This window comes from Coenobita brevimanus, chromosome 6 (genome assembly GCF_032717465.1).
Source record: "Coenobita brevimanus isolate Jiangsu-jjx chromosome 6, ASM3271746v2, whole genome shotgun sequence".
NCBI classification, from domain to species: Eukaryota; Metazoa; Arthropoda; class Malacostraca; order Decapoda; family Coenobitidae; genus Coenobita; species Coenobita brevimanus.
In genome coordinates, this window is record NC_136959.1 from 50,970,288 (window position 1) to 50,986,162 (window position 15,875).

The following is a 15,875-nucleotide window of genomic DNA, read 5'->3' on the forward strand; positions in this document are numbered from 1 at the left end:
TAAATAAATAAATCATGCCCTATGGGTCAGACACTTACATATTGAAACTTTATTTATTTATTTATAAGTGTACATTAGTGATTATTTAATGCACAGCTTCTCCCTTTCCTATAAAAATTCTAATGCTTGATCATTTTAAAAACACTTCCCTACCTTTCTTCCTGCCTCCCTCCCTTCCTGGATGGTGTGGAGGGTGGGAGATAATCCTGTCTATTCTTTTCTCACATGTTTGTTAAATCTTTGTAGCCTCACATCCACTCTTTTTTTCTCACCAGAATGAGAGACTGACAAGGAGAGTGTATGTGAGTGAGGTGGAGGGGGGGAAGAGGGAGAGGGAGGCCAAGGAGATGGGATGGAGTGGAGAGGTATATGAGAGAGGGGGGTGTGAGCTGGGAGCAGGGCAATGAAATGGCAGGGGACAAGGCAACATGGAGGCGATTTGTTTGAGGCCACCCCTTATGGCAATAGATAAATAGGTAACCTTAATATGTGGCAATAGGCCCCCTGTTATTCCTGCTTCATGTGAACGCCAGTATGAACTTGATAATTCCTCACATAACTCTCCATTCACTCTCACATGTACAGCAGCTGCCCAGTCATAAAAGTTCACGTCAGCCTGACAATCCATTAAGATACAGTTTTCTTTATCTATCTATCTACTGCCAGACACCTTAATCCCGTAAGGGGTGGCCACAAACAAATTGTCTCCGTGTCGCTCTGTTCCCCGCCATTCCACTGCCCTGCTCCCAGCTCACACACCCCTCTCTCATATACCTCTCCACTCCATTCCCCCATCTCATCCTTGGCCTCTCACAGCTCTCTCTCAGCCCATTTTTACTATCACCCATGGAACTCTATCAAATGCCTTCTGCAAATCCACAACCATCATTCATTCTCTTGATATAGTCCCACCTACTTCTTTCTTCCCGTTTCTCATTCTGTGTGTCCACTCTTCCTACTTCTCCATTGCCATCCTGTTACATTTTATTATTTTTCCCGTGCAGGTGGCTCTACACTGAGTGACAAGCCTAATGGTTTCCTGTAACTGAGGAAACTGTTTACAGTGCTGGGTGGTAACCATATAACTAGATGATGGGGTGATGTGCAGCCTTCTATGGTGACTGTCAACTGGTTGGACTGACGCATATCCGGAGTCCATCCAGAAACCAAGCCTCCATAATACTCCCTGTGCCTCTTTTTTTTTTTTTTTATGCAATGAAGAAGGAGCCAAAGGCCAGGAGCCCAGAAACTATTCCTTCCAAGAAAAAAACAAAACAAAAACAATACAAAAGAGAGCCAAATTCAAGATCCGTTCATTTCGAGATGCGTGGACACAATGTGTTTGAAAGACTAGAGATCATAATAAGTAGGAAATACAGACAAAGGGAGAGTTCCAGAGTTGACCTGTTGCATACATAAATGAAGGACTGGGAGTAACGGTTAACTCTTGCATTAGAGAGTTGGACAGAAATGGGATAAGAGTTTGCTGCTAGACGAGTGCTACGCACCCGTCGTAGAGGTAGGGGGATGCAAGCAGACAGTTCAGAGGAGCAGTGACCACTGATGTAGCGACAGAAGAGAGAAAAAGATGCAACAATGTGGCGAAGAGACACAGGTTGAAAGGAGCCAGTAAGAGGAGGAGAGTTAAAGAGACGAAAAACCTTTGACTCCACCCTACTGGAGCTGGGGGGTGGTTTGCATGCATAGGAGAGGCAGAAAATTACTCTTCAGATTAATCAAGTATACCATCTAAGGTTCAGAAAAATCTTGGGTAGACATCTGGATAAGTGGTCAATTTCCAGTAAATGGCCTTTGAACTCGACATATACATGCAACTTTCGTCGCCAAAAATGAAGGTATAATCAAAGACAATATGCCTCAATCTCTGCTTCTAATTCACATGAAAATATTGTTTTGGTGTCTAATATATGTTTTTGATGTCCAGGAACTCAGCTATGTCGGTTAAAATGTGCCCAGACTTAGAGAAATGCATAAAAAGTGGAAAAACTGTTTGCCACAACAGATGGCAAAATCGTTATAGCAGAAAATTTATTGTAAATCGAATTTTGGGGTGGAACTTTTCTATCGTCGTTGTAGCGAAATATTGTAAACCAAAACATTGTAAAACGAGTAATGACTGTATTGTGAGCGTTTATAAACTGGAGAACTGCTACCACGTGTGAAGCACAGGCTGTAGCAGCCGTCATCACAGTTGGAAACCGCATGTTTGACACAAACTGGAAGGCACACGATAACCCAGAGGTCACTGATACTGCCAGAATCCAAGAGAGTCAGGGAAGGAGGCTAGAGCATTGAGGTGTGCACACTAGATGAGAAAGTCAAGATCATAAACTCTGTTGAACAAGTCGTGGTGACCTATTCTGATGATGGCTCAAAGAAGCAGGGTGCTGGGTCATTTTCCGTTCAGGGTATCACCATTAACGGAAAATACAGGTCACTGCCCACACTAAGCATTGCTTCAGAGTCCAGAAAGAACTTAGCTGCTCTCTGGGTGGTGGTCCTGGAAATTCAGGAGGCAGCAAGTGGTGTTGCAGCCAAAACTCTGTTCGAGAAAATTGACTCTGTGATCCTCCTTTCGGGACTTTGGTGAAAGCTTTGCCATTGCACTTAACATTTCAAAGGCTTTTGATCGAGTCTGGCATAAATTTTGAATTTCCAAGCTGCCTTCTTACGGTTTCTATCCTTCTATCTGTGCCTTCATCTCTAGCTTCCTTTCAGGTCGTTCTATAGCCGCTGTTGTAGACGGCCATCGTTCTCCTAAATCTATTAACAGTGGTATTCCTCAGGGCTCCGTCCTATCACCAACCCTCTTCCTTTTATTAATCAATGACCTTCTAAGCTGTACATCTAACCCTATCCACTCATATGCTGATGACTCCACCCTTCACCTTTCCATTTGGTTCCCGCAACTTCCATCTCAGCAAACAAGGGATGTGGCTATGGCACACCTATTGTCTGACTTGGTTCGTATCTCTGACCGAGGTAAAAATAATCTGGTTGTTTTTATTGCATCAATGACTCAATTTTTACACCTATCAACTCGACAAAATCTTCCACAGGTATACACACTAATGTTTAATAATATTCAGCTTAATCCTGAATCATCCTTGAACCAAGATTTGCAACACATTTCCTGTCACTAAAAGCAACGTTGGGTCTGGTTAGTACTTGGATGGGTGACCGCCTGGGAACACCAGATGCTGTTGGCATCCCTACGTGTCAAGTGGGGTTGGTGGAGGATTAGTGCCCCTCCCTGTAAAACAATTAACTCTAAGCCCTTGGCCACCCCGTCTGGGATACATGGCGTCTGGCAATGAATGAATGAATGAAAATTGTATTTGTCACTATTATATTTGATTTCTGTATTTTCAACGATGTTTTTATTACGTTTCCAGGTGTCAAAAACACAATAATTGTGTTATGATTTTATGGAACTTTATGATTAACATCTGCACTTCTGGCAAACTCTGAATATCATTTAAACTCCTGTCAAAAAAAAAAAAATAGGTAATAATAATAATAAAATACAAAAATAATAATAATCACAATAATACTTTCAGTATGAAATATTAAATTTTGCGCTTATTTACAGTTTCCAAGCATTTTCAGTGTCAGATATTGAAACTTCATTGACAGGTCAACTTGGGAAATATCAAGAAATAGGACCTCCTTTTCCACCCTAGGGCAGAGTGAGGAGTGGCAACGTCCAGACAGCCCAAATTTGCCCAATCCAATACGTTCATCATTCAAGCCCCCAGAATCCTGGCTCTATCGGATACGCTAAAAACATTCACCATGTTCTGTAGCTTCACACAAACGTATCCAACAGCGTCAATCCAGACGATACCATGCTAAAAAGGGGTGCCAAATCCCTGATCATGCACTTCTCCTCACAACATCCATCCAGCCAGCTCGATCTCTTGTCATTTCTCCCTAGCCTCACAGACTTCCAAACCTCTCTTCCTCACACTCATCCACCATATCTCTCCACCTTCTCCTTGGCCTACCTCACCTCCTCCCTCCTTCAAATTCACTCAGCTATACCTTTTTCACCACTCTATTGTTATCCATTCTCTCCACTCAGTACACTCTCGTCGATTCTGGTGTCCACCGACTTCCTCACTCCACATCTTTCACGAATCACATTATTTCTTATCTATCCACCTTCGGTGCTCCACATACATTTCTTAGCAGTCTCATCTTAGTTGCTCTCACTCTTGACTTTTCATTTTCATGCCACATTGCAGTCTCATGTTAAAGTTGGCACTAACACTCCTTCATGTAAGCCTCATGCAGCTGCAACTCTCAATCCTCTGTTTTTTATCATGGCCTTCATTGCACCAGCTACTTTTCCTTGTCACTCTACTTTCAACTTCTTTTGCACATTTTCCTCTCTTTTCTATCACTGTACCCAAGTAACTGAACTCTTTCACCAATTCCAGTCTCTCTCGATTCACTGCAACATAGCACTGGGAGTAACCTTCTCTCTCAATAACCATCACTTTTCTCTTTTCTACATTTACTCTCAAGGTGCAATGCTCACAGTCCATGATTCCAGTTGTTTCCTACCATCAACAACATAACTTTTTGACCACATTACAAACATGATGGTCACAAATGTGTTGTCTCCAGCATTATTATTAAGCTTGCCACCACTACACCATAATATCAATGAGTTCTGTCTTCTTTCCCATACACTGTCACTGAGAGTACCTTGTTCCTAGGGTTCTCAACAAGCACCCCAAGTTTGTAAATTTAATGCTTTCTTTATATAATGCCCTTCACCTTTCCAGTGATTAACACAGCTGCTTTATGTACCTAGTGCCTGTTACCATTAAAGACGACAACGCAGTGACCTGGCTCATGTATTCCTCTACAAGAGCGGACAGAACAGTCGCAGACACTTGTGTCTCTGCAAACAACGGAAAAGTTCCCATCTGGAGGGAAGAACTACTGCTCAGATCGAAAATATCTGATTCTCCAATATCTGCCATGCTGCTTTGCGTCGTCAGCTGACCGGGGTGTTTGTTTACATTCGTCAGTACGGCTCGAGTATTGTTTTTGCGGGGCCACTTTGGCTTAAGCCAAAGAGCGAAGCCAGGCTTGAGCCTCAGGCCTCACAAAAACGCGCCTCAACTCTTATGAATACGCTCGCTAGTATCTTGTAAATGACCACGGTAGAAAATCACAACAGTAAACATTCAGTTAGGTAGATAGTCACTGTGGTACGCAACGGGATTAGAAATTTCGTCCATATACTGTGTAAGCCGCCACAGTTTTCAATATGGAGTCCTTCTCCAGCACTAGCCAGCATATGAAACCACAAATATACCTTCCTTAAACAACGAGCACCTTTAACAATATTACATCCTAGCACAAAGCATCATAAAGTACCACAAATAATAAAGTAAGTGTAAATACCAATACAAATTATAATAATAATAATAATCTTACCACTACACTCCACCAGCGTGCCTTCCCCCTCTCACGTCAGTCGGGCAAATATGAGGTTCGGGTGGCTTTAGGGGTTCAGAGAATTCGAACCACTAGTATGAACTTTGCCGTGGAGGGTTCGAAGACCTGATTTTAATTCGTTCACAGTCATGCCTCCTTTCTCTTAGTATGTTTCTGCTATATTTAGATAAATTTAAACATACCAGGAGTTACATTTCAAACTTGAGGGGTTAAATATAGCCTAAATTAACCCTTACGGAACGAGAGTCTTAGGTAAGCTACATAAAATCGTCTTCAGGTGAATGAGACGGATCAGGTAAGTTAAAAAGAGTTCACGGGATTCAAAACAGGAGAACGGACTTTCTTTGGAAGATTCAGAGAGGTGATACATACTCCTTTTTAAAAATTCTTGTCATCACAGAATTAGTTGTACGTAGATCAGAGGAGATATTTCGAAGGAAGAGGAGGGGTTACACATAGCTTTCATTAACCTCTACAATAAAAAGAGCCTTCCCAAAATAGGATAAAATTGTCTGGATTGTGAACTAAGTGAGGCAAAGCTCGAACAGCAGGTATCAACATTCTCATTATCAAGTCTCATCTATTACTTCATTTCAGCCAGCACCAGATGACGTAATTCAGCATATAGTGTGTCATAGGAGCCTGGGAAAATAAACATTGTCACCATTAACCTTCTCATGGTTGGGACAACTCTTGTATATTTTTTTAACTGACGTCAAGGATTCAGAGGATTCAAAGCAGAGGGTGAACTTTGCAGTGGAGAGTGTGAGCATATGATATTAACACTTTCACGATGATGTGTCCTATGTTGTTTTTACAATATTTAGATGAATTTACACATTAGGAGATTTCTAACTGGAGGGGTCAGATACAGTCTTCATGACTCCCGTCAGTACGAGCTGAAGGATAATTTCAGTAATGGATGGTTCCAACAGCAAACACAAACTTTCTAGCATATTTTTTTTTATATTGCCAGGCGAATTTATGTATCTAATGGGAGACAGTTCGAACTAGAGAGGATATGTGCAGCCTTCATAATCCCTTCCAGTACGCAAAATTGTACCTGAGCTGCATTAAATAGTCTGGAGGTGAATGAGACGGACAAAGAGACTTCAGGGGTTCAGAGGGTTCAAGAAGGAGGGTTAAGTTTGTGTTGGAGAGATTGAGCAGCCAGTAATTACCGATTTTCTATTATTTTCACTGTCCCCAGATGGTTTTTATAAAAATTAGATGTATTTCGAACCAGAGGTGCTGTTTCGTGGAGATCGGCTGCTATAGTGGAAAAAAAAAAAAAAAAAAAAAAGCAACAGACCTAGATTCCTAGGCGTGGACGACAGGGAAGTTTTTTCACATTTCCTACATATGCTATTTTTGAGCATTAAATGAGATTTTGACGTGGTTAGCAGTAAACATGTATTTTTATTTAAATCTATCATAATTAAATAAGTGAAAATGTATCTTTTGTGTATATTACAGACCCATGTAAAACAAAAGAAGACCTACTATGGGTTTCAGAGGCAGTAGAACACTGGTTTTCGGCAGTAACTTGTTATCAAAGCGTTGGATTAAGATGATATTTTACTAGGGTATGTTTCAGACCCCGACCTAACTGGCGTCAGCATGAATAATTACCAACTGTGGAGACTTAAGGCACTTGTAAGAGTAAAATAAGCATGCGAGGCGACAGAATGAGCCATCGCTCGTGCGAGGCTAGCGTGACGTATAGTTATGACGTTATGTAGGCACCGTGGGCAAGGTAACCACGTCATGTGTGCAATGCAAGGCTATCATGTTACTTATATATGACACGTTTCGTCACTTACACTTTTGTAGTGTACTTCAATCAGGGGAGATAGGGAGCTGTACACCTCAAGTGGATGGTATTTCCATACATGTTGATAACATTACAATAATTCACATCCCTTCATTAAAAATGGATAACTTCCTTATAGGCCAATACGAAAATACCAGGCTTATTTTTCAAATATAGGCAACATTTTTTTGTCTACCAAAGCAGACACCCACCCTTTCTAATATTTCACCCATACGATGATTAGGGGGCGGTGTCTATATGGACAACGTCAAAGTAACGTCACGATATGAGTGAGGGGGCGGGGCATTTCCCAGTTAGCCTCGCTCCAGCAATGGGTAAAACAGTCGCCTCGCATGCTTATTTTCCTCTTATACGTGCCTTAAGTCTCCACATTTGGTAATAAACCATAGGCTACTGACGCCAGTTAGGTCGAGGTCTGAAACATACCTTGGTAAAATATCATCGTAATCCAAAGCATTGATAAAAAGTTATTGCCGAAAAACACTGTTCCACTGCCTCTGGAATCCATAGTAGTGGACCATTGTCTATCTGCACCTGGCAGGCGGTCTCTTTACTGCGTCATGGGTTATTACTTAGCAAAATATTTACAAGACAAAAGCCAAACACTGACAGTAATACTCATCACAATCTGCCCCAGCAATCCACTCCTTTACCTAGATCTACTCCCACGAAGCCCCCTCATTTCCCCAAGCCTCCCACTAATCTCTCCCATTACCCAGATTCACCTCACCAAACCCGGTTATAACCTTAATTCATTCCACCAAACCTCGCTATTTCCCAAGTACCCCCAGCAAACTCGGACATTGCCCCAGTCCACCCTACCAAGCCTAACCAATAACCAGTCCACCCAGCCAGACCCAGTCATTACCCTAAACCACCCCAAACCAACCGGGTCATTACCCTACTCCACCGCACCAATCCCCACCTTTATGCCACCAACTCATGTCATAACCCTTATTCACCCCAACAATCCAAAAACATGAATCCATCCTACTGAAGCCCACCATTACCCTAATCAACCACTCAGACCCACTATTTCCCCCATCCATCCCAACAAACCCCACCAAAATCCCCATTCACCCCTCTAAAAAATCACTATCCCAATACATCCCAGCATACCTCACGACTGAAATAAATCACCCCATCAGACTCCGCTAGTAGCCCAGTCCACTACACAAAAACCCTGCATTTCCCCAGTCCACCCGTAATTCCTATGCTGATTGGGTCTTTGGTTGTTGATTCCATGGTGGATTGCCGACTGGGTAATTCGTCGCTCCCACACGATCCTGTACACCCCAAGCCCCCCCCCCCCACAAACCCCATTGATATTTCAGTTTATTTTACATGTGCAGGTTTTGTAGCAATGGGTCCCCTCCCAGATTAGGGTTTGGCTCAACTTTCGACTTGCGAAGACTTGGCTACACCACTGCCTATATTTTTTCCCCCTTCAAACGCTGTGAATTAATTAAGAATCATGTATTGGTTAGTAAGAAAACAACTACTGTAAGGGGTTTAACTGTATTTTATTTGGTACTTTAATGCTAAATGTATTTTATCAACCAACTAATGGTTAGTCCTTATCCAACTCTATAGGTTAATTCTTACAATACACAAAGTAGGGCTACAGATTATCCACTATCCAGGCATGCAGAGTAACATTACGCTCAAATATATGATTATTAATACATATGACCTCGCTTTTGAAGTAAACAATATACTCTATTTTGACACTGAACACTGATGGTACAGATAGTTTGACAATGACCCATATAATCACCACACAACGAGCAGCAGCAGCGGCCGTGTGGCGATCCTCTCGTATAGGGTCCCCTGTAAAAGATCCATTTTCTCTCAATGGATCGTTTACAGAGAACGAAGAACTGACATGGACCGAAGAAAACGCACACTCAACTACGACAAAACATAAAGGAAGTATTTGGGGCTCAGGTCAAGTGTAGTCGACTGTTCCTTTCCTATGATCAGCCAATTCCTGACTAACAGAGGGTAGTCCATCAGTATCAGACATTCTAGAGCTCATGACAAGGATAATGACAAACAAAAACAGGCTCAAACATCTGACACTGATGACCGTGGGGGCGCAAAAATTAATATCTTACATATCTGCAAATCATCCCCTCCAAACTTAACATGGCATGAAATATATGACCCAAAACATCAATAACTGGCCATATAGTGAAGTTAACTATTCAATAATCAACTAAACTTGTTACTATTAGATAAATCCTCTGCCTTGGTCCCATCAAAGCTCTGCCTATCAGCTTCACGAGCACTATTCCCCATCAAACACTCGTTATTGTCTATGTAATTTTAAACTGTTAAATAATAATGAAAAGCAGGTAAACAGTACCAATATACTGTAACCACCAAGACAAGAAACAGAAGCATTTTACGCTCAACAGCGGTACAATGGCTCCAGTAAGGTACGTGCTTGTGCGTACAATATCAAGCAGTCTGAGTACAGGCTGTCACAGTTGTGTACAAAAAAGGGAAGAGACTTGAGAGCAACATCAAGCCTCTCCTTTGCCACCAACACCAACACATCATCACTCATGTGTTAGTCAAGCATATAACAATAGTCATAAAATGGATTGTCTCTTCCACTTCACATCTGACAGGGGAAGTAATCCCTTTTATTTTTATTTTTCAAATTTATATCTTAATCCTCATTTCCTTGTTTCCTCATCCCCAGAATAAGGTCCTAACGGCTCTATATCTGGAGTAGTAAATAGTAAGCTCTACATCAGGGTCATGTAAGGTAACTCAGGTGTGAGTCTACATCAGGGTCGTATAAAGTAACCAGGGTTGTGCTCAGCTGGGTGAAGACGTATAGTTGTGAACCCGTCCTATGGCACCTATCCCCTCCCCCCTCCCCTCACTCTCACTCACTCTCTCTTACACCCTTCCCCTCTCTCTCTTACACGTCTCCCTATAGCCTCTCACTCACCCTCTCTCCCTCTCACCCACTCCTCAACTTCTCACTAGTCCTCCTCCCTCCTTTCCCTCTCAGTCACCCTTCCTTCCTCCTCTCCCCTGCCTGGTACTCACCGTCTCTCACCCCTTTCCCCTCCCCTTCCCTCAATGTCTTGTCCGCTTATTCTTCCACCCTTTCTTTTATCCCTTTCTATTATTCTTCCATTCGCAATGCCTGACTTTTCACTTCTAATACCTCTTTTAATATCCTCTACCACTTTCTCTGTTTCTTTCATTTTCTCTTGTAGTGCCTCTATCCATCTCTTCTTTACCACCCAGTCTCTCTTTTTCATCCTCTGTTTTCTGTTACTCTACGCTTACCACCTCTCTCACTCACCCTGCCATCCCTTTCACACTCTTTGCCACCTTATTAAATCTGTGTTTCCTCTTAATTTCATTCTACATATCCTTATTTCTTCATTACATATATCCTGTCCCTACCTCCCCACTTTCACTCTCTCTCACCCCACCTTTCACCCCCCTCTCAACCTTCTCACAACCCTCCACTCATCCCTTCTCAACTCCCCTTTCAACCGTCGTGCCCTCTCAACCTCCTTCTCAATCTCCCCTCTCCCCAGCCCCCTCTCAACTCCCACTCCACAAAGACGGGCTTCTCAACTACTGAACATAAGCCAGGGAACTACCGGTTGTAAATACTTGTAGTTAATCAAAATCAGTCTCAGGATTACTAACTATGTGACTCTTAGCTCGCCAATTATCACATTGTCACCGATCATATTTTCCAGGATATCATAATTTAACGCGAATGATTATCTCGTTCTACAGACGGAATCTTAGAATAAAGTGTACTGTTACGTTATGAGAATCTGTAATGCCGCGGGTGTGAATTTTCCTTTACAAATAGTACCCGTAGATTTAGTCCAATTACGCTCTTATCTAGACGTTATACTAATTCCGTTACTTCTAACTATTCGCATGATTAAATAAATCTGAATCAATACGTATCAGTGCAAAAGAAGAACACGTAACTCACTCAACGGGTCTGATAATCGCCTAACACGCAAATGAAAACACTTAATTAGTTACTCCTGTGCGTCCTTGAAGTGAGGCGAGAAGTTATACCTGCATCACACCCAGACAGCACAAATAAAGCAAACTTAGCACACATGGAACTTATTGCGGCAGCCAGAGTTGCTGAAAATGACTTGCTGATCGGCGAGGATGCATTCTAGCACACTTGCCAGCCACAGATTCTCCTCACCCTCTAACCTTGTCCCTGGTTGAAAAAGAAGTCGTGTCCAGGATGTAGTACCGAATGCAGACCTATTCTTGAAGGTTCTTTTATACTGCACGAGCATCAGGGTCGCTGTACATTGTTCCTCGTGCAGTCTAATCAAACTTCGAATTGCCACTGGACAAGAGGCCTTTGGTGTAAAACCCTGGGCATAACATCAATCCAGCCGGATTAATATTACACCTGGCCACGACTCATAACCCTCCACACCTGCCCACTCATCCTCACTAACCCCGTCACCTGGAACTATAAGTCTGCTTTGGCATGAACTAAAATTGCAGGTGAAGGAGTCAGCGTGTGGAGTATGGACAGTCATGGAAGAGTGCCAGTCGTGAAAAAGTGAAAGGCTAATTTAGAAAGGGTTTTAGGATTACAGGGTGAGCAGTCACTGTAGTTCACGACTGTACAACGAACCGGAGTTCATGGTCACAACAACAGAACTCTCAGTTAGGCAAGACAGTATGGCCACCAGCACCTGCTGACTTTGGCCACACTAAATAAGCAATAACTAAATGCTCAAGAAAATTTATATAACTTACTAATATTCCTTTAGTTATGTTTTATTCGTAATTACAAATATAATAGTTGTATTTTAATCAGGACTTATGTTGTAACTCTTGAAGTATAATCTTATCAGCAACTCACTAAGAACATATCAGCTGGCTGTTTCTGTGCACATTTGCTGTTGTGTTGATTCTTTTTCAACTCAGCCAATTTGCTTACACTGTTTACTTCTTTTGGTTGGTCACCAAGTTAACCGAGGTTAAATAATCAAGACCTACACAATTTGAAACTGTTCATGCTAAAGTTAGTTGAGTTAGTGTAAAAGGAACTAGAAACTCTAACTGAACCTACCTCCTTTACCTCGGTAGGTTTAAGCTCCCGCTCTCAGATATGAATTTTGATTGCAAACCTTAGTTCAGGGTCCCTGCGTGGTGGACACAGCTCACAACCATACCTCTTCACTCTGAGCAACTAGTCAGACTTTCTCGGAAGCCAGTTCGGCGGCCGGGGAGAGTCGGGCCGAGGAGTTCTCATTGCCGGAATCGACTTTCGTGACCGTGGTGGTGGTAGTTGTGGTAGTGGTGGCCGCGGTGATGCTGGTAGTGGTTGTAGGGGTGGTGGTGGGTTTGGTTCCCGGGGACTGAGCGGCCAGCACGGAGTTCTTCTCGCTGAAGTACCCGCCTGGCTTGGGCTTGAGGTGGCGGTTGTTCATCTCCATATGCACGATCTTCATGAACTCCATCTGCGCCGCCAGCTTCTGAATCTCCTCCTGCGGGAAGAGGGAGTCAGGGTAGGAGATGACAGAAGGAGTGACAGAAATAGAGCATATTATAACAGGTAATGTAGAGTCCAACGTTTCTCCTTGCCCTCTCATCCTACCCCTGACTGTAAGGAAGTCGTGGCCATGGGATTATCGAGCATATTTACGAGTAATTCCCTCTCGTAGCTTAGATTTCCGTTTGCAAGAAGAATAAGAGGCATGGGACGCATTTACACTCTCCTCTTCTTGTCCCTCCTGGAGAGAGAGAAAAAAAGTAGCTCAAGATTTTTTCTAGGAATTAAGACGTGCGAGTATACTGGCAGGAAGAACAGAGATACCGTAAGATTCTAGAGTCTCCCTGTCTTGCCTGGCGATCAAAATCTGAGTTACGGCAAGGAATCGTCCATAAATAAGTTTGAGAATTCCATCCCTGTGGTTCACATCGAGGAAAAACCTGTTGCTGGTAGTTCAGAACTTTCTCGAGACTGCACGAGTAATACAGTCATCACAAACTGTTCCTCGTGTGGTCCAACGAGGTTTCGAACAATCACCGTAACACCGGACTACAGGCCTTCGTTCACTGTGACACCCTACATCCAGGGGTAGAGGGAGAGGGGAAGCAAAAACTGTGACTCGGGACTGTACAATAGCGGAAATAATACTGATGCACATCATATTGTTATAACGGGCATTTGATTTCGAAGCTTAGTGATGCAACCTTTGAGGCCCGACTAGATTTCCAGATTCAGTAAGATTGCCATAAAGATTCGACTAAAAATGACTGATATTACTGTCCGCAAAGGTACAGTCGTGTTCATAAGTACTGATAGGCATCGATCAATACTGTCCTGCAGGAGTGTTCACTGTTGATGTGGAACTATTTCACTTACTGCCTGGTGCACTGATGGCCACTGCACTATACTCGTTTTACACTAACTTGACCTATAATTATCTCGCCATCTTGAATGCGGAGTTGTAGCAATAGATTAACACAACAGTATGATGCTAGTCATGAAAAAATGCCACGTAAAGGATGTAGAGCCATAGCACTGTCTTTTGTCACCGAATACAGCGCAATACGCGTCAAAAGGACGAAACTATGGGTCAGGATCAGGTGAAAGAAGTATAGGCAGTAAGTGAAATGGTTCCACATCCCACCAGCAGTGGACGCTCCAGAAGACAACAGAAGCAGGCGTATATCACTATTTATGAACAAGACTGTGCATCCAGGTAATGTAAAAACTGTGTACAGGTGAAGAGAAAAAATATGATCAAAACAATTACTGAACATGGAGTTAATATTATTATTGTAAAAAAAAAAAAAAAAAGGCTGAATAATGAGAGTAGTAACAGAGTAAATTTGAATATATAATTGAGGACAGGTTAAGAAACAATTTAGAAGCTGAGAGATAACAGGAGATAGCAAAACATCGACATCTTTCACCACCACCACATGACAACACTGACATGACACCAAATGACACTGAATGAGGCAAGAGCAGATCCACGTAGATTTCAGAGAGGGGTTCACTGCTTGAATTTATGTTCTTATATCACGCTAAAAATTATTTCTATTGGTACTGCTGCCGTTCCCTTTCGCAGACCTGCTTTAATTTCGAGGGAGTTTAGAGGCATTCAGTGAAACCCTCTGGACCAATCATTCTGAAACTAGCTATTCGAAGATGGAGGAATTTGTACTAAACAGGGACAGTTTCTTTCACTGCAAGAAAATTCTTGTTAAATGTCTTGCACTACGGACACGGGTATCACATAATCGAAGACAAAATGTACGAGTGCTTTGAAAATTATATCTCTGAAGAATGCTCACGTTTACACTTACGACATACATCATACATAAACTTAAAGAAGCAAATGACTCAGTTTGCTAAGCATGCAGTAATAATTTCAGGGAACTGGCGAGAACTGAGATGACAAGAAGCACAACTGAACTGAGCACCGACCAGCCAACTAGTCTATGGAGGAACATGAAGTGCAGGACACATACCAGTTCCCTCTTATATTGTGAGGAGTCTCCTTAACTCTTCCTGGAAATGGAAAAGAGAGTTTGCCACAGCGTCGGGGTGAAAAGAAGGTCATGCATGAGCTGCCAGACGCTACACCAAGTCATGCAGGCAAGAAAGAAGGGTTTTGTCCAGTTCTCAAGGTCTTTTTAAGGCTAGTGTGTCAGTTTGAGGGTTACGTTTGTCCAGGGGCTGGGCAAGCCTTACCAGCCAGCAAAGAATAACACTGTAATAAATGTTGCTTACTGTCCATTTTACTGAGCCCTGATCCTATATACTGTACATCTGCTCTGCCTCCCTCTCTCTCTTTCCCCTCCTTATCATTTACCCTCTCTTATCCATCTACCTGCTTTCTTGTCACCCTCTCCCCTACCTCATAATAACCCTAGTTTACCTCACTCCCCTCCATGTCACTCACCCTCCTCCTACGTAACATTTTCTCCTGTGTTCTATGATCTTTGTCTCATCATATTTTTTACCCAGATTCTGCTAGTGAAACTCTACCAACACAAAGTTAAGCTCCTGCCATAAGTGTTGTTTATACTGTCACTTTCTCTAGCACTGGCTGTCGTATAACAAGTCCAGATATTTACAACGAACTGTCTATTCTACCATCATCATTAGCTCGTAGTCCCTCTTGACATATCAGACAAATCATTCTCCTTGGATTCTTCCTTGCCCAGGTCATCCTAACTCCACATCAACATTCTTGCTTATTCAGTTTAAGTTCACCTATCTTCAGAAAAGGTCCACACTAAAATAAATTGTTTTTTTTTTGTTTTTTTTTTTTTCAATATACAGTATATATCATCGAAATACCGATCATACATCTGCACCTACTCATGTAATCAAGTAAATGCAGTGCGTTTTGTAACCAAACACTGTATCTGTATACCAAGTTGCCATATCCTGCCCCTGACAAAATCTACCCTACCTTGCATTTCCTTGTCTATCTCACCCAACCCTATCCTGCCCTGTTTACCCTTATCCTGTCCCACATAGTTCTCTGCCCTG

General features: G+C 42.4%; 1 protein-coding gene across 1 annotated transcript in view; it reads right to left on the minus strand.

Moving 5' to 3' along the window:
* Positions 1–12,315: 12,315 nt before the first annotated feature.
* Positions 12,316–15,875, minus strand: part of LOC145401967 (putative G-protein coupled receptor CG31760) — a 348,699-nt gene continuing 345,139 nt past the window's right edge. The window contains exon 16 of the mRNA XM_080274074.1: positions 12,316–12,849. Coding sequence (XP_080130200.1) covers positions 12,556–12,849 — 294 coding nt within the window. The 3' untranslated portion in view covers positions 12,316–12,555. The remainder of the gene's footprint in view (positions 12,850–15,875) is intronic.